At 41.4% G+C, this 19,799-nt stretch overlaps 1 protein-coding gene across 4 annotated transcripts; it reads left to right on the forward strand.

The window, feature by feature from the left end:
* Positions 1-652: 652 nt before the first annotated feature.
* On the forward strand, positions 653-19,557 carry LOC308403735 (rabphilin-3A-like). Of its 4 annotated transcripts, none has more exons than XM_080893416.1 (18): positions 653-924; positions 11,073-11,162; positions 11,282-11,293; positions 11,455-11,580; positions 11,689-11,818; positions 11,951-12,034; positions 12,126-12,294; positions 13,317-13,499; positions 13,589-13,771; positions 15,170-15,249; positions 15,393-15,467; positions 15,690-15,799; positions 15,941-16,067; positions 16,158-16,214; positions 16,322-16,476; positions 16,556-16,637; positions 17,199-17,295; positions 17,389-19,557. In XM_080893416.1, exons 2-18 carry the CDS (start codon positions 11,089-11,091, stop codon positions 17,517-17,519), a joined length of 1,875 nt encoding a protein of 624 aa, XP_080749542.1. In that variant the 5' UTR covers positions 653-924; positions 11,073-11,088; the 3' UTR covers positions 17,520-19,557. The 4 variants fall into 4 exon arrangements, with proteins under 4 accessions (XP_080749542.1, XP_080749544.1, XP_080749543.1 ...); XM_080893417.1 differs by lacking the exon at positions 653-924 and adding an exon at positions 1,663-1,753; XM_080893418.1 differs by lacking the exon at positions 11,282-11,293.
* The last annotated feature ends 242 nt before the right edge of the window (positions 19,558-19,799 follow it).

Raw genomic sequence — 19,799 nt, forward strand, 5'->3', positions numbered from 1 at the left:
TTTTCTACAGTCATTGGCGGCAACTCTACACTGTAACAACCATAAAGTGCAGGCCATAACCACTGTGCCAACGGTTATTTATGACCGTGACGATTGTTGATTTCATTCACGTTACAAATAACTTATTAGAATAATTTAAAAAAAAAGAATCCTTTTAGATTAATTCAAAACCTTCAACTAAAGAAATGCATTCATCCTTTTCCTCGCGCAATTATTTTTCGATCCATTAGATGGCGCAGTATCTTCACAGTAGGATTCAATCGCCGGCAAACTCCGGTAATTGAGTCACTGATGTTGGAACTTTACTGTTTTTTTTCTTGAAAATTACATAGTTAAAACTATCTTTTAAAAAGGAGAAAAAGAAGAAGATGCGTCAGGGGAAATAAAAGTTTCTGCTAATTTTATCTTACAGAAAACAAAGGTTCTTGTAGGCACATACATATGAAGAATAAAAACAAACCCCATGGTTGTTTAATATAATTTTTAAAAAGTGACTCAAATAAAAAACGGCTTAAAAAAACAACCTTTAAAGCTATAATCCACGTTTACGCGCCATAAAGACAGACTGCTGGATGACGAGACAAATTTAGACAATGTGTTATGGAGACAATTGGATCAGGTGATGACTGCCTACTTGAGCATCAGTGTTATCACTTCACATCCAGGGGTTTCCTGCCCAGGGTACCAAGGGCTTTCCATCCTCCGCACAGGATAGAAGACCAGTTCCCACGCACTGGGGTGATCCACTGTGCATTTCAGCAACAGATTACTCTTCCAGGCAAAATAAATAAATAAAACCACAGGCTTTTGTGACGAGCACCATGCGCAATGACTAACTCCGTGGTCGGATCCGAGCGCTGCACAGAAATTTAGTCCGCATCATTCCCTGACAGCTCCCTGAGAGAGGCAGGGCTGGATTCACAGGTAGGCTGTGCGATCTCCTTCGAAGGATTTTCAAACATTACATCCTCACCCGAAACATTTCTGTGAGATTATTGCGTTTGGACAGCCCATTGTAATTTCTCTTTAGCCTGTGCAAGTTGAATGGATGCAGCATTTCATTCAGAAGACACGGGGAATAGAAATCGCTTACTAGGGAGCTCGTTTTATTGCCTGTTTTTATTAATTTGCTGGAACACATATCATGGGTTTTTATTAGCCTGTTATTTACTGAGTCGTTTGAATGAAGGGGAGGATTGTGAGGGAGTGTGCAGTGCACTCAGTATGCGTGCTGATAATTAACCTATAGCTTTCAATTATAACAATGAACATTTCAGTGAATCCTTTGTGTTTTTGGGGGTACATCATTCTGAAGACGTGATCCTGCTGCAGAATTTTATTTATTTATTTTATTTTATTTTTTGCTGTCATTCATGCAGAGCTGGTGTTGCACTGATTTACTACTACCTACTTTGGTGTTATGATTATGGACTAAGTTTATTCATGAATGGCTACACTCTAGGTGTACCTCAGTAGGTTCAGCCCCCCCATCTCCCTTTATAAAAAAGATTTAATAAAACAAGACTAGAGCCCGGCTCCTCCTGCAAATGAAGTGCTTTGTTGTTGTAGATCTGATGTAAGAAAGCAGACCTGGTAAGTCATGTGGGAGACTGTGTGGTTGCAGTCCCTGGGCGTTGCTGCAGGGTTTTTTAGGAGCGCACGCTGGAGGCTTGCAGACTATAGAGGAAAAACATCAAGCTGATCACTGATGTGGGGAGGGCTGCTTCTCAACTCCAGCTGTGACACAGAGCAGGTGAATCAGTTGACTACTTATTGTGATGTTATCTTTTACTGCACCCTAGGGCTCTTATTATTATTAAACCTGGAATGTCCAAGCAGTGTGTGTGTGTGTGTGTGTGTGTGTGTGCGTGTGTGTGTGCGTGTGTGTGCGCGCGCGCACGCGCGCTGTAATGGGTTGGACTAGTTCATTCTTATTCTGACATTAATATGGAAAGAGGACAGAGAAAGGAAGCTGGGCTCTGCCTTCCAGTTCCACCATCTCCCAACTCCTCCTACAGACCTGAAAGCATGTGGATTAAATGGGGGAAGGGAGAAAAGACTGAATGAATGGTCTGAGCGATATCTGCAGTTGCATCCTTGCACATAAGCAGCCCCAGTAGTGATTGAACGACACCTTCATCCTGATGTCCCCTGTCTTTGTATTTTTCTCCCTGCCTGCTAGCCTATTGTTGTTTTCGAAAGAAGGAATGAAATTAAGAAAAGATATAGGAGGAGATCAGTTGTTTTCACATCTGGTCACATAAAACAAGAGTAAAAGAGCAAGAATGATGGGTATTTATAGAAAAGGTGGGGGGGGGGGGGGGGGTGAAAGATGGAGGAATGAAGTGCTTTGCATGCTGCATGCATTATTTAACACACAAGCATACAAGGCAGCCATACCCTTCTTCTTTAACCACGTTACTTTACAACATTTGTAACAATGACCTGGTCTGCATGGGTCTGAAAATTTAGCGCACACACACACACACACACACACACACACACACACACACACACACACACGCGCGCGCACACACACACACACACACACACACACACACACACACACACACACACACACATGGAGTTTAATCACTCTCATTCTCATCTTCTGATCTTGCTGTTACCATGGCCACAGTTGGTAAAGGTGCATGACTCCATGTTTTTTTTGTGCTCGTCACCATCTATGCATGCAGCTTCGGGCCTAAATCACACAGTTTTTACTGTAAATCTACGCAGATTTTGTGTTCTGTGTTTAAATTCTGTTAGAGGAGATTTTATTCTGCCATTTGTGTCCAAGCTCCAGAGGGGAGTGGCTTCATCTTCTTATTCTCATCAGCGGTGGATAAGCATTGATTCACTTACTTATCCAAATGTGGTGATTCGAGCTGCCTAAATGGTGTGGCATATTGGAGAAAGCAGAAGTAATGAATGTGGCCTTTTAACAAAGTTCCCCCAGCAGAGTGAGGAGTTAAACATCCAAAATAGAATTAACACTAGTTTATCTCGAAAACCCCTTTTCCACCTTTCCACTACCCTTTCCAATCCCTGACCCTTATTTTACACTCATTCTAATCAGCGCTTTACATATGTTGCAGCTGCAATGATGGTCTTCAGAGTAACGCCTACAGGAAGCCTCCCGACAGAGGTTTTTCTCTCAAAAGTTGCAAAGAAGCTTGCTGTTAGTGATGCAGCTTCCAGGCCAGAACAGTTTGCCAACACAGATTTGTTAAAAACACCCAGGGGCATTGTACCTGCTAGTTTGCTAGTGGGACAAGAGGGAGAGTCAGATATCCCACAGCTGAACCACATCTTCACAGGGGAGAGAGTAACGGCAGTAAGACTAAGAGAGACCTGACGTGTTTTCTTTCATCTTATGAACCATGTAGTTTTGTCTCATAAGACTACAAACAGACATTTAATACCCCTATCTGTTACCTCTGACATAAGATTTGAAGAAACCGAGGGAACGTAATCAGCCGGTGCATCAGCAGCCAGTCCCACCTCTTGCTTCTGGGGCATACAAGGATGAATCACCATCAGCCAAGCAAATCTGAAACTCACTGCAGGCTCTTGCTAGAGTGCCGGTAATCGAGTGTTCCCTCGTCCTGTAGCTGTTGACTGACTTAGCTTTAAAAGGAGGCTCGGATAAAAGCATTCTCTGCTATATTAGGAGACTTGTGATGTAACAGAGTTGGTGATAACTGTGATATTTAAAATATGAAATATTTAAAGAATATTAATAATGCACACAAAAAAATAGTGCAGCACCAGTAACTATCACGTTGACACTTAAGCATAGTGGGTGGCAGTATTGCACTTTAACTGATGGCAGATGTTATGCCATGTGGAGTTTTGTTGTTGATTAAGCAACTGTTCTTTTTCTCTGTTTTTTTATGGTTAAGGTTTCAGACTTTCTCTTCAGCTCCCTTTGAGTCTAAAAGTTGAATCTGAATTATATGTAAATCAATATGCTGGTCAGATGGCGTTTTCAGCTAAATCTGAGGATTGCTAGGATCTGTTGGATGTCGACTGCAAATTCAGCCTTGTTGTGATTTCTGAATAAAAGAAAAAAAAATCTGCACCAGCCAGATTTAGGTTGACTGGATGGAGCCAACAATTATAGCAGGGTATCAGCATGATAGCTTGTTTGGTCACTGGATGGTTTTTCCTGTTTGTTCTCCAACGATGCGGGACCTGGATCCATGCCTGCCGAGAGGATGTAGTTGTGTGTATTTAAAATGGTACAACGCTCTCACATTTGAGAGGTGAAGAGTCCTCGCAGATGGTTCTGCAGATGGTCCCTGTCAGCGCCATTGTCTGAGTGAAAGCATGGATAATTTGTCAATGCGACAGACCTAAAAGACTAACATCCACACTGTTGCCCTAAACAGAGTTTCTCAATCTGTTCCACCCGATGTGATCTGTTCCTCCCCAAATCCTTGTTTGATAGTGGTCAGAGCATAAAGCGTACACTAATGCCTTAAGGAGAGGGTTTACACAGAGTGAATGGCAACGAGGGTGGGAGCTGTAAATAATTAAGAAATGCTGAGTGATGTGTTCCTCTTGCAGCAGAACATTTCACGGTGCAGTGCTTTATAGTGTTGCCCAGGTCCAACTTTCAGTGTGTTGCTATGCTGCCGTCTCACAGTCCTCTATGGAGGATGGATGGAGTTTTGTCATGCTACTGGGAGTGGGTGGCTACCTTTTGGTGGCTCCTACCCTCTCCCCACTCACTCTGAGACATTGTGAGAATTTGACATCAAGATCTGTTAAGCTACTTAGTTTATAAATCCAAATGATCATAAATTAAATTCTGTGATTTAGATTTAATTTATTTAAATTTGGCGTCGCTGTTTATTTAATGTCAAGTCATGATATGTTTCCTTTGATAAAATCTGAGAAATCAGATGTTTTAATTGCGTTAAGAACTGCCAAATATACATTACAGATGAATGGGATGCTTGCTTTGAAGTAAAAGAGTATACACTTACACAATATAATCATGCAATACCGTGCAATCAAAATAATGTGTCAGCTTTGCAATCCATTGAACAGATGTTGGGAAATTTCCCGTGATAAGTCAGCTCCTTAAACTGCAGATAAAAATAATAATAATAATAATAATAATAATAATAATAATAATAATAAAAATGAGTTGGTTATCAAATTACTGGACTCATCCTGTTGACATCAGGAGCTTTTGTTTATCCCCACACATTTAATAGTTGTTGAGAACAAATATGGGCTAAAGTGGTTATCCTGTCTTCCAAACTACAACATGCAGAGATGTGATTTTATGATGCGAATGACTGGAGCACATTTGACTCTTCCTTTTTACTTTGTGGTTGCAGGCGTTCCTGTTTCAGTTTTTTTTTCTTTTTTTACTGCTAAAGGTGGCAAGTCAATTACCATTCATGACCCTTACTGCACAGTGTACTCCAATCTTGTGTTTATAGCCTAATCAAAAATATAACACAGAACATTTTACAGCCTATAAAAAAAGACCTTCAGTTTCTACCTCACACGTCACCGCTGACTGCGAAGGAGCAGCTGGTTGTACTTTTCTGATCACATGTAGCTTACAAGTGAGTCAAAATGCTGTTGAGTAGTTCGTGTTTTGAAGAGAACTTGAGTGGTCTATAGACAGCTCACATATAGGCTTGTTTTTACAGACCATCCATCATTTTCCAAAAGTAGATCGTTTTCAACATTAAATTGTTTTCTCCATCATTCTAATCTCGTACTCAAATTCATCGAGTAGTGGTTAATTCTCAGGATGTGATAGTAGTTCATCCATATGCCGGCAATGCTGCTCGCTTGCGCCTTCCGTCTGCCCAGAATGTTTTACTTTGCTGTATTTAATTAGCATTTGGCAAAAAAGTCAGTGTGTGAGGAAGTGAATTAAAAAAGAAGGCATGATGTTCCAGATCACCACAGGACTTGAGCTAAAACTTTAGGCCAACCAAGACCTGTTTGTGTTCTCTTTCATAATACATAACACAATCTGACTTACTGCCAGACCAGATGGTAGAGGAGGAAAAATCAGGATGAAGTAAAATATGTTTCGTCACTTCTTAAACCCTCCTTTAAGTCCTTCTTTTTTCTTTATGATTTTATCATAAAACTTGAAAGTGATTTGTTGTATTTTGCATTGCACCATGTTTTTTAGCGATGACGTTGCCGTTCACCTTTCACAATAATCTTTGTTTCTTTGTTTGATGGTTTTGCGTGTTGAGTATGTTAGATTGTTAATAGAACCTCCATTATGCATTCAAAAGTTTTTGAACACATGAAATATAAATCAAAGGGAAACCAATTGTGTAAATCTGCATTGATCTCTGATTCTCATTAACCCATTTTACAAATATCCTTTGTGGAGGATGGCGAGGGAATTGTTGCCCTGGAATTCAAGTGTAGTACCTTGTAGTGTTTCAGTGTCATTATATTTAATACATTTATAAGTAGGACATGTAGCGGGGTGTCAGGCGATTGATAAAGCCCTTGGTTACGCTGCAGACAGTTGTCCTCTATCAAATTCGGAATAAGATAATACGTTTAGCATTTGGCAGTAATTTTGATTATTTAGTTTGTCTGCTTCATCAAAATAGATTTGCGAACCGTTCATGTTTCTTTCATAAATAATGATCAATGCCAATTTAAAAATTGCAGTATTGTTAGAGTACAAAGTGCTTGTATATTATTTGAGTAAATCCTTGCTTTTGTTTGCAGATTTCAGTACAGGAGGTAGCTTCGCTCTATCCTTACATCCCACTTACAGTGGCCCATGGTGAATCATTCCAAAGAAGCCCCACTGACTTGTTGTCACTGCCTGCTTTCCTCAGCTCTCCCTTCCGCAAGTACTGAAAACTCAAGACATTACTGTAAAAAGGTGCTTTTTCCCAGTCTGTTGGTTTTCCAGTCATATATTCTGCAGTAATGAGTCATACTCCTACTATTGAAAGATATACAACAACATTAATCTGTGAAAGTGCCTGACTGGACTCGAAATGGGTTACTCTTGCTGATGATTTTCTTGAACTGAAGAATGGATAGCTGTGTTTGCTAAAAGCTGATGCAAAACATCCAGGCTGTGCTCAGGGAGTTGTGTGTACGTAGACCCCTGAAGATGCACAGATGCAGATTTGTATTGACTAGTCTCTCAGGCCCTGAGGAGGAGACACAGGTTTCTAAATCGGTCCTCTCCACCCCCATATGAAATTCTCTCTATAGAGAGATCCCGCTGCATCCATGACTTATGGTGATCAGTCTTGAGTCGATGCTCTCCCTCTGGTCTTTCCTGCTGTCATCTCACACATGATCTGTTACTAGCTACTCCTGGCGGTATGGTGTGGCCATTTGCACAGTTCCCATTGTAAAGGTTTCATAACATTTTTGCAGAAGAATAAACAACAAATTAATAAATAACAGAGAATATGTGCTTCTCCTCAGAGAGGAATCCACCACCTGACTGAGTCATTTTTACCAGTTAAGCTGAGAAGTATAGAGGATGGAGTCTGAGGGTTAAAATGATGTCAGAAACAAGGCCCAGTATGACATTTTGGGCAAGACAGTTCATTATAATTGGTCTTGGATACAATTTTCAAAGTTACAGTACATTTAAAACCTTTTGAGAGAATTTAAACTACAACCAATGAAACCAGCACTACTTTCCAAAAGCTAAAGCATAACATCCTATAGTGACAGCTCTTTATGTGTATGTGATCCTTCAGACTATCTCCTGAATATTAATTGGTTTGTCACTTCAGCAAAGAACCCACTACTGTGATGCATTAATATCTATCCCGAGCAGGGAGCTCGGGCTAGTCTGAGTCAGTCGTTACCTTGCCCAAGTCTTAACGTAGCCTCCCATCTGTCTCTCTCCATCCACCTCTGCAGGACAATAATGTTCGACAAAAGTGCCGTAATTTATTTTGGCAAGTGAAGGAGGGCCGCACTTCAGAGTGTCAGTGCATAAAATACACGGTGTGGTCAGAGTTATGTCTGATCTGTCAGTCTGCTGCTGAAAAAGTGGAAAAAGACCAGGCTCCCTGAGGACTGTGCTGCTAGTGTTGGCTAGATGCAGGCGCTGCATCAGAAGGAAAAGCCCACACCCAGAGTGCCTATTGATAGCACAGCGAATTTCTTGAATCCTGCAGGCAGACGTACAACAGATTAGACCTCAAAAGGTATGGAGCCCGACGTTACGGAGTATAATATGAGCAGCTGAATGAGTGGTGCACCCCTCCCTTTTGCTACTGCTTTTACTCTCTCCAAGTTTCTACAATGCTGGATTTTCCTGCTTTGAAATGCTGAAGACAAGTACCACAGTAACTTCTCACTTTTCCTTTTTTGTCATTAACATTGTGCATTTTTGGCTAAATCCCGCCCCCAACATATTAAACCTCATAATCCAAAGAGCGGCAATGATGCATAAAGTATAGATAAAAACAGAATGCAACAATTTACAAATCATTTAATAGGCTTTATTTAAGTTTTTATAGTTAAAAGACAACATACCAAAGCTTCAAAGTGACAAAAATGATGATTTTTGTAATAATATATGGACATTTTGATTTTGATATACCAGCAAAACACTGCAAAAAAAGAGAGGCAACATCAACACTGTTTTGCATCACCTCATGCTTTAAAACACTCAACAACTTGGGAACCATGATGAATGATCGTTGTAATTTTAAGAGCAGAGTACTTTTCAGGTCTTCCCTGATATAGATCTTAGGTGCTTGAAAGTTTTACATCTCATAACGCACCAACTGTTTTCAATGGGCAGGACTGCAGGCAGGCCAGTGTAGCACTTACACTCTTATTAAGATGACATGTTGTTAGAAAGCATGCACACTTTGGTTTGGTATTCTTTTGCTTAAATGAGCAAGCTTTTCTCTGACTACTCCCAGATGGGCTAATTACCCATGCTGTGCCCACCGATTCGCCCCTTTCCCATCACAGATGTAGCCCCTACAAATGGTCTCCACATCTTTCATTCTGAAACATTTGACCTGCTCGCTCTTTCTTAAACAATAATGCTTCTTATTTTACCTAATTAGTTGCCAGATTTCCACCAGGTGGTTTTATGTTATACACCACCTCAGTTTTGAAAAATTAAATGAAAATGTATTTAAATAGCCCAAAAGCTTCAAGGCTTTACATTGTAAAGACAAAACCCTAAAATAATACAGGCAAAAAACCCTCAATAATCAAACGACTCCCTATGAGCAAAACGAAAAACGTCCTTTTACCGGAAGAAACCTCTGGCAGAACCAGGCTCAGAAATGGGTAGCCATCTGCTTGACCAGTTGGGGGTGAAGCAAGACAAGACAAAAGACACACAGTGGAAGAGAGCAGATCACCATAACAATTCCTGGTATCTAAAGCACAAGAAAGGTTCTTAGTTTGTGTGGTTGCTTCAGTTTCGAACCTGCCAGTCTTCTCTGAATGCAGGTACTTTCCTTCATGACATACACTGTGGATCCAATCGCTCCATGTACTGTCTGGCAGAGGATTGATACAACCCTCTGTCAGTCGCAGGAGTGCCTACAGACACACACACACACACACACACACACACACACATACACACACACTCAGAAAGCAGTCGTACTCGTAGGCAATTGCCTCAGTGAATTCTGTCGACGGTGTCGTATTATCTTTACCATGTCAGTCTGAGATTAAATTACATTGCTAGTGTATCATATGGATGGATGAACCACTCACTCTTTCTCACTGTCATTATTAGTACTCACTCTGTTCTCTGTCTATTTTTTTTGTTTTGTTTTGTTATGGGGTTTATTTTGCATCATGTACTGCAGTGACCGCAAAAGCTGACATTTACTTTAAATACTCTGATGACACAGCCATCCTTAGCATCCTCCTCGGCAACAGTGACTCTCTCCTTGTCTGTAAACAGTCCAGTTCAGATTCTTCATGGAGCGTCAATAAGTTCCAAGTGAAGTCTTATAAATAGTCTTATAAACATTAGTCTCCCCTGCCCCCATAGCACCCACCTCCATACCCAGCTTCACCAACATCCCTGGGGCCAAACGAGTTGATAACTTGATGGCATTTAAAAAAAAAAGGCGTTAACACACTATGACCAATCAGAAATGCTGTAAAAAGACTCTTAGTCATAGCTGTGGTGTCATTGCATAATTGAGCGACTCCTGCTGCACGTAACCATCTGTTTCTTTGATTTGTGCAGATTCACAAACGGGAAGCGATTCTTATGGCTTCACTAACAGCTGCTCAAATAACTGACCTTGCCACCCCCAATTTGCACAACTTTATCTCCACAGGCCTGACAGTGAAGGCGCATCTAAATTCAAACAAACTAGACCACTCACTTCACTTCATATTGCATCATTTCACTCTGCACCATCATGAACAAGAAGGCTCGTTTTGTCATGAGCGTCGTTCCCATTGTTGTATGCCCAGTAAGCGTCTCTCCCCCTACAGGAAACGCTTATGTCGCTGTAGCTCTGTCGTGTATTTTACAGATCAGTTTGTGGTGTTTCTGAAATGTTTTCTTGCATCCATTCACTGCTTGAATATTTTCCTGGAACTATATATTGAAACAGGCTTGGCAAGAGGACACGATACTGATTAGGCGGTAAATCTGGCAATGCAAGCCTCTTTGAAAGTTGGTGTATTTCTCATGCTTATGCAAATTCATTGGAAGCAAAGTGGATGAAGAAGCTAAAAGTTACTTTTCTGGGAATGATATTTGATTTTTGTAGATTCTACTTTTTTTTTTGGCTTCTGATGGACATTTTAATTAACCCTGCGCTGTGACATTAAAAGGAAGTGTAGCTGGTGACTTTTCAATTTGATGTTGGCTCTGTCCTGGCTCACACATTTGTAGGAAATGACTTTTTTGATGAGAGAGCAATCCGGTGGCAATTAAGTTGGTGCTGCATAAGCACGAGATAAGGGTGCAGGAAAGGTAAAAGTGTGGCTCTGAGATATAGCTAGAGAGTTTTTATGACATCAGTTAAAGCTTGTTTGACTACCTCATGCTGAATTTATCCATGCCTTCTGTCTCTCTGTCTATCCCACAGACTGCAACAGAGCAGCATGACAGACACAGTGATGAGCAGCAGCTCAGATCGCTGGGTGTCCAATGACAGGCAGAGGAACATGCACGCTAGGTAAGCCTGATGCTCAGAACAATTTTTCTTCTAGTAAACCTTTCATATGGCCACATCAACACCTAACTGTGCCTTCCTCTTTTCACCTGCATCTGTCTGATATGTGATTTGTGACATAGTGATAAAGAACAGTAAGTAGATAAACTCCTATCTTATTGCATTAGGCAGCAATGTGCTGATGCAGTAAATGCATGCTCATTCATTCATTGCTCAATGCCTGCATGTAAATGTGTGATTGGTATAGTTAAATCATATAGTGCACCTTCAACTGCAGAGTATGCTTGGCTTACAGGGGCAACTGGACCATGCAGCCAGGCCCCGGTCCCGGTCCAGACCTCACCGATGAAGAGAAGGAGATTATAAACAGCGTGATCGCCCGTGCTGAGAAAATGGAGGCCATGGAGCAGGAGAGAATTGGGTAAGACCTGCAGTAGTTTCTCTTCTGAGACTGATTGCACACATATATTTTGACTTGGGATAATAATTGTTGACATTTTAAGTGAGATTTCACTCTGTGCTGCTGCAGGCGTTTGATAAACCGCCTGGACGACATGAAAAAGACTGTGTGTGGGGATGGAGTGTCCCGCTGTTTGCTGTGTGGAGAGCAGCTGGGCTCACCTGGGGTCAGCTCAGTGGTGTGCGAGGACTGCAAAAAGGTTGGTAATAAGTCAGCTCTTCTGCTACGATTCAGGCTAAAGGTTAAGAAAATCCAATAGGTCAGCCGTATATTTGTAATAACATTGAAAATGGCAAGCAACTGGTAATCTTTATTCTAATCTGTTGTGTAGAACATGTGTACCAAGTGTGGCACACAGTGTGGCAGTCGGCCACGCGCTGTGTGGCTGTGCAAGATCTGCAGAGAGCAGCGAGAGGTGAGCGCTTTAAAACGAGAGATAAAATTACAATTAAAACAATAATCCATTGAAAAAGACGATAAAACATATGCTTTTCCTCTTTTCTCAGGTGTGGAAGAGATCTGGTGCCTGGTTTTTCAAAGGTTTCCCGAAGCATTTCCTGCCATCACCGATGCCATTATCTAAAGCAAAAGAGACAGGTGCCCAGGAGGCAGCAGAGCCCCAGAGGCCAAAAGCCTCTGGGCCGAGGGAGACAGTAACCCAACAACAAGCACCAGGTAGACACAGCTAGCTTCAACTTTAATCTATCTATCTATCTATCTATCTATCTATCTATCTATCTATCTATCTATCTATCTATCTATCTATCTATCTATCTATCTATCTATCTATCTATCTATCTATCTATCTATCTATCTATCTATCTATCTATCTATCTATCTATCTATAACAGTTGGTCTATGTTATGTCTTAGGTCAGAATCAAAATGAGGCTCTTGCCTCTGAACAACAGGTTTCAGGCAAGTTCAATATCTATAACCCTTTTAAGATAGATCTGCTATATGAATGCGCTTTCCTCTTGCTTCCTGGCATCTGACAGTGTTCTGTTAAGTATTCTGTTTTTATGATGTGCTAGTGGTTCATTTCCTCCCCTTCGTCACCACCCTGGCTATTTTATGGTGGCCAGGTGTGAAGCTACCAAAGCAGGCTAACTAGCTTCCGCTCAGAAAGTGAAAAGTTGCACTTTTTGGAAAATTAATATTTCTAATTTTCAGTGTGACTTTTTCAAACACCACCTCTTCAGTCTCTTCAGATCAGCCTTTCTGATAATGCAGTCCCACCTCTCATTGCTCTTTTCCCTGCCATCAAACCTTTTATCTCCTACCCAAATTTGGCTGTGCCGCCCACTGTCACAGAGGAGGGGGGCATGAAGAGCTCAATTAAACTGTCGGAAGTCCCATGCTGTGGCGTGGAATGAGCCTCCAGGTGGTGCTGGCATGATGGGTCGCACAGCATCATTTCACACTTTCAGCGTGATTACCTGTGCAGTGTGAGTTCCCCGTACAAGAGAAGCAGTCTGCATAGCTGCTGCATGTATGGTTGCTGGCTGCCACAGCTTGTTGTAGCGTATGTAGGTCAATGCCTGTGCTACAAAAAAGCTACAACATCAAAAGTATCTGGAGAGACCGCGGAGTATTACAGAATCCACTGCAGTAGCAGCCTGAAGTGGTCTTATTATGCACTTTTCCCCTATGCGCAGTACGCAAGTTCTGAATAATGTGATTCATGCTTATTTTTAGGGCCCGAGCCACAGGGCCGTCCTGGTTACCCACCTGTGGCCCCTAAACCAGTTATGCGCATGGCCTCAGGCGGGGCTGGCCCAGAAGAGGCCGGGCAGGGCAGCCCAGTGGTGATGAAGAAGATGGTGCCTGTCCAGAGCACCAGACCACAGCCTTGTGCATCCACCAACGTGACGCAGCAGGGTGAGAAACAGCTCTTTGTGTTTAGAGAGAGAGAGAAATCCTCAGTTGTGTCATTTCTTGCTGTCTGAGACAACTGAATGTGGTTGTAGGTTCAATGGTCGGAGATGGAGGTGCTTACTCTTCTGGTGCAGTTCCTCCAGAGCAGAGAGCGCCTCCTGCAGTGAGAGAGGACAGGAGGCAGCCGACTGCCTACGGTGCCCCTCCTGCCCGACAGCAACCTCCCCCAGCTGACGAGGAGGAGGAAGTCAATGACTATGACTCGGATGAAGCCAGTGAGTACACCATCTGCTCACCCTTCTCATGGAGTGACATGACTGATGTGTATTGTTTTAAATTCCCTTTCTGTACAGTTTGATTTCTCTCCACTGATTTCAAGAAAATAACAAAAGATAAGGGTTTGGTTTTGGGGTTTTCTTTAAATCAGGAAGAACTTATTTCTGTAAGGCGTACAGTATTGGGGGTTGATTCCCTTAATTTGGCAAAATCTGTTTCCCTCGGGCATACTGAATCACATCTTTGGCTTCATTTCTGCAATTTAGTTCGCTCCTACTAAAATAATTCATGTGCACTTCATTTAATAAATTGCCCAGTAGTCCAAGCAAACGGTAAATATCATTCTGGCAGTGCCTGTCGAGCTGAGTTAAAAATGACAAATAAACACCGTATGTGACCAGAATATAAAAAAATCGTTATCAGAGGAAGTAAAGCAGAGAAACATGTAGAGCTACATAAGTAGCGATGCATCTAGTCACTGTTTTCATGTATCCCATTTTAATGATGAGGATGATAACCCGCCAGTCATGATTTTGGCCTCCGGCGTCAAACAGCCCTCATTCTGTCTCAGGGGAATTGGGTTTTAATTTATTTTATTGAGGTCCAGGACAATTAAGCTGTGCAAAAAAAAATTTAAGATACAGGAGGCGGAACATGTTATAGATCCCTTGTGTGGGATTTAGTCCCCAGTGTAAGCAGGGAACATGTCAGAAATAGCAGTGATTTTATGTGTCTGTTCTCTATGGGGATGTGATGTAGCCCAGTTGGATACGACTTCTTTACTTAACAAGTAACAGCAATTTCGGCATATCTTAACTTAATATCTGCATGTTTTGATTTTTAGTGATTTGTTACCAGTATAAATAATATGCATATTTAATCTTTTAATAAATTATAATCCAGTAGTGCTTATTTTCATCTATAAAAGTGATACGATCATATAGGAATATTGACCTTGGTCCAGACTAAAATACCATACTAGCACCATTTAAGGACTGAAAATTACATCCAGACATTCATATGCTTTTGCTTATGCTTGGCAATAAAACTCATGTAAAGAAAGTCTGAGTGGGCAGCATGCTGGTCTTTATTTTTTCCCTCCCTTATCCTTTGAGACTTGATTTCTTTTATATTATATTTCCCTGTTTTTAATAAGATTGTCCTGCTGTTTACATAAGGTAAATAGAAGCCTGAGAATGTTTCATGATGAAGGTCAAGTCCTTTTGTCCATCCCTTCAGTCCATTCTGGGCTGGTTTCCAATTCTCATTTTAATTTACAAGATGAGCGTTGTTTAATTACAAGACAATCTTTCTATATTTACACTCTTAATTGTTCAAGAGCAGACTTGCTGTCTCCCTGTACCTTCGTGTAATGATTGGTCCGGGATCTCTTTCAGCCACTCTGGGCTCTCTAGAGTTCAGTCTTCACTATGAACAGGAAAGCAACAGCCTCCACTGTACCATCCTCAAAGCAAAGGTACCACTATTCAGCTCATTCTCCCACACAAAGAGGCAATTTCAATCAAGTGGGTCATGTTAAAAAGGCCCTGAATGGCACTATAGCTTAATTGCTGTCTGTCGTTTGTGATGTGGTGAACACCCTGCCCTGTTTCTCCTCAGGGACTGAAACCCATGGACTCAAATGGACTGGCAGATCCTTATGTCAAGCTTCATCTGCTGCCAGGGGCTAGTAAGGTAAAATGCGTACTTTCCTACATTAAACTTTCACTTATTTTAAAAGATCTCCTGCTATGCAATAAAGGAAGGATGGCAATTTCAGGCCGTTTGATTTGATGAGAAACCTTTCTCCTAGCTCAAGCCTGACATCTTGTGGTTTAGTCTTACAAGTATGACTTGGAGGTTTAACTGTATCTAGAAAATTATATTTCCTTTCCTGATCCACCTTGAATCCAACAGTCGAACAAGCTGCGCACAAAGACACTGAGAAACACCCGCAACCCTGTGTGGAATGAGGCGCTCACCTACCATGGCCTGACAGATGAGGACATGCAGCGTAAGACCCTCAGGTGAACACTAAATTTCAGACTGTTTCACTTAAAGCTTTACTTTGCATCAACAGCCATGTGGTCACATGTCAAACTGAATCTGTCCTTGCATTTAAAGACATACCGGTCTGTATAATTAAGAGTTACTTAAAATTTTCTCAGGGTCTCTGTCTGTGACGAAGACAAGTTTGGGCATAATGAGTTTATCGGGGAAACCCGAGTGGCACTGAAGAAACTGAAGATGAATCAGAAGAAAAACTTCAACGTGTGTCTAGAGAGAGTTGTGCCTGTGAGTGAAACTCACACATAGTCAAAGAGGCCTTTGTTCCATTTGTCACAGACTCTTTTTGACCTGCTCTAATCTCGCTCCCCCTCGCAGACAAAGAAAACCGCAACAGCCGGCACAGCCAGAGGGATCGCTCTCTACGAGGATGAGGCAATGCTATTTCCACACATGTCTAAACATGATGGATTCCCCCACAAGTTTATGCAAATTTTTATCATGAATCCTACTGAACTATTTACCTCCTCTCTCTGTCATAGCCGGGGAAAGACGGCACAGAGGTAGAAGAGCGTGGTCGGATTCTGATATCCCTGATGTACAGCACCCAGCAGAACCGCCTCATTATAGGCGTTGTGCGCTGCGTCCATCTGGCGGCCATGGATGCGAATGGTTACTCGGACCCATATGTCAAAATGTAGGTAGAGCAAACAATAAGTACACTTCACTGCTAATGCATGCCGTTAGATTCAATTTTGCACATGTGCAATTTACAGATGTCTGAAGCCTGACATGGGGAAGAAGGGAAAGTGCAAAACACAAATCAAGAAGAGGACTCTGAACCCAGAGTTTAACGAGGTTTGTAAGAGAGCTCAAAGGGAAACTCTGCAGTTAATATAAATGAGCTCCTCCACAAGTTACCAACACATTACTGTGGTCTTACTCTGAGCAACCATAGACTGTATATAAAAGATTGATGTAGACACTATGACTTCACTCGTTGGTTTGTGAAGTCGGATAGAACTAAATCCAGGTTTGTTTCTGAGCATCACATGCTACCAGGCATACATCTGGCTCAGAAACCAAGGACAATGCTCATTTGAACTATAGCAACATGTCAATCTCAAAGTTACTACGTCCTCCATCATATCCTGCTTTATGCCTCATTTAATCATTGTACTCTAATTACGATCATAATTTACCTGAGGTTGGTAATAGGTACAAAGTAGGGTCATTTTCTCAGCTTTTCTTCTTTTTACACCACCTTCTAACTGTGGAAAGCCTGCTGGCCATTAGAAAGACTCCAGGCTCAAAGCTCTTTTGCACTGGCAAACCTGGAGGCTACATCCATCTTTTATATCAGGTCTATCAGAAATGAAAAAGGCTAAAGGCTGTCTCATTGTCCCTATCAAACTTCAGGAATTCAGTTTCGACATCAAACACAGTGAACTGGCCAAGAAGACGCTAGATATATCAGTGTGGGATTACGATATTGGGAAGTCCAATGACTACATAGGTAAACATTTGATCTGTTTTGATGCAATAAACGTGATATTCTCACAGGTTCTCCACCTGCCTTTCACACCTCCTCCCACTTCTCTTCTCACAGGTGGATGTCAGTTGGGTATCACTGCCAAGGGAGAGAGGCTGAAGCACTGGTATGAGTGTTTGAAGAACAAAGACAAGAAGATTGAGCGCTGGCACACCTTGTTAAATGAGAATCACGTTGCTAGTGATTAACCACTTGCCCCATCGCACCATACAGCATGTGCTCATACTATCCTTCCTAGCTGGCTTGCATTTATCTCCTGATCAACTTTTTTTTAACCATGTTCTTGTTTATTACTTAATCTTCTGTATTCACTGCTCCCGTTTGCCCTCTTCCCCGAGTTAGTATACTGTTCTGTCCCGTTTCCTTATAAACGATTCCTCTGCCTACACTGATACTTAATCTGCCTCTGGTACAAATCATGGCGCAAATGAATTAGAAATTTTTGTTAATGTAGCTGAGACATCTATCAGCAAGGCCATCACGCCTGTCAGCGATGTTACACGTTGTGCCGAACTTGACACGTTCTTCGCAAAGGAAAATGATGTTTGACTTGCACAGAACAAGAAAAGCAATATGCTACGGCATCTGTCACAACCTTTGCTCAAGCTTAAAAAAAGGCTCGACGGAGCTCACGCTTAAAATTTATTAGACTGTAAAGGTATTATCTTTGTTTTCTCACGTGATGACATCACGCTATAGTGTAACACTTGACCTGTATAAGCATGTCACGCCACACACAACACTACATGCAGCTGCACCTTCAGATACTTCAACTTTCTCAGCATATTGTATATTACCATGAAGAAATGTTTACATAATGATACATTGCTCAGGTTAGTATAGACATCTGATTACAACAGATGATTCATAAGTCAGTGGACCATGAGCTAGATCAATCTTCAATCAGTTGCTGTTAATTTGTGATTTAAAATTAGAGCACTTAGTTTAAACCAGGAGGTTTTTTTCTGTATGGTAATTTAAACTGTGAACTCTGAGTTTGTGGAAAGTATTAACTATGTGTTTAGAGAAACTGAAAAATGAACCGTGATGTTTACTTTCCAGTTGATTTCTTTGTCGCGGTGAGAACTGGCAGGAAACAAACAAACAAACAAAAAGAACTTCATCCTGCTACCTCTACTCCTCTGAAGCTAGCGGTTCACCCTGACACCTCAGAGGTTTTCTACTGCAGTGTTTACATGGAATGCACAGAGTCAGGTTTCTTACAGCTTTCCCTAACAAATTTGGCTGCTCCGCTTAACAAGCAGAGAAGGCTGGACAGGTTATGTCATTAGTATGTGCAGCTTTACCTGCATGCACTGTGCTTGTGACTCTTGTGTGCCTGGGGCAGTCATGGCCCGCTTTTACCCCGATGTACCCTTTGCACAAAACAGCCTCCCCCACCCTCCTCGGTCTGCCACACCCCAATCATTCAAGGCTTTAGTGTGCGTTTGTTCAATGATTACAAAAAACCAAGGAAAACACACCTTACAAAGTGGATCGACCTCAATTTATACAGCTGTCTGCAAGTTATTCCAATGTCATAACAAAGACGAAAACAAAAAGATTCTATGCATGAAATGTCTTGTTGTTCAAGATACAGATACATATATATATGTACTTTGTAAGAAATCAATGCTATTGTAATTCCATCAATGTTTACACTTCTCCCCCACAACATTCCTGTTAATACTTTATATACAACAGGGCATATTCTGCATGACTATAACGACTATGGTGTAATCTGAATAAACTGGTTTGTTAGCATCCACAGGATAGACTAATAATCAGCTGAGCACACCATAATATGACCATGTCCAACTCTATCGGTAGCAGACTATGACATTAATCTTATACTTTGAACGAGAGGTCCTGTACATAAAATCTTTCCAGCGTCTTGTTTTCTCTGTAAAACCACTCTGCCCCCTCGTGGCAGTTATTCAGACGCCCTCCAGTCCCGCATTTGTGCTATTTCAGCCACAGTGATCGTCAAATGATGATCGGCATTTTGCTGTTTCAAAAAGCAAAACGAGCAGAAAACAAAAGCAGGCTTTCTCCTGAGCTACACCCACACCTGTCTTCTTCTTGTTTCAGCCAGTTCAGTGGAATGTTTCTTCTTTAATCTCTGTATTTGTACATAGATAGTGCATGCAACGGAAAGATGTATGTTTGCAAATAACTTTGCATGTAAAGATTTTGCAGAGAGTTTACACAGATCAATAAAGTCTAAGGAAAAAAACAACAAGCTTCTTGATGTGGAAAAGCCTTTCTGATATTAGGAGGAAAGATGCTCTCATCATATGGTAGTAATAAATGGAACAAACATGAAATTTGAAAGGATAAAAACTGAGGTGGACGATTGGACAGTTTATAACCACTTCAACTGTGCTTTATTGATGGAAAAGTATTGTTGGAGATATCCATTTGGGTTCATTGGTGACTACATTTGCATCAATCTGAAAACTGTGAGT

Source organism: Rhamphochromis sp. 'chilingali' (genome assembly GCF_963969265.1).
Source record: "Rhamphochromis sp. 'chilingali' genome assembly, chromosome: 10".
NCBI classification, from domain to species: domain Eukaryota; kingdom Metazoa; phylum Chordata; class Actinopteri; order Cichliformes; family Cichlidae; genus Rhamphochromis; species Rhamphochromis sp. 'chilingali'.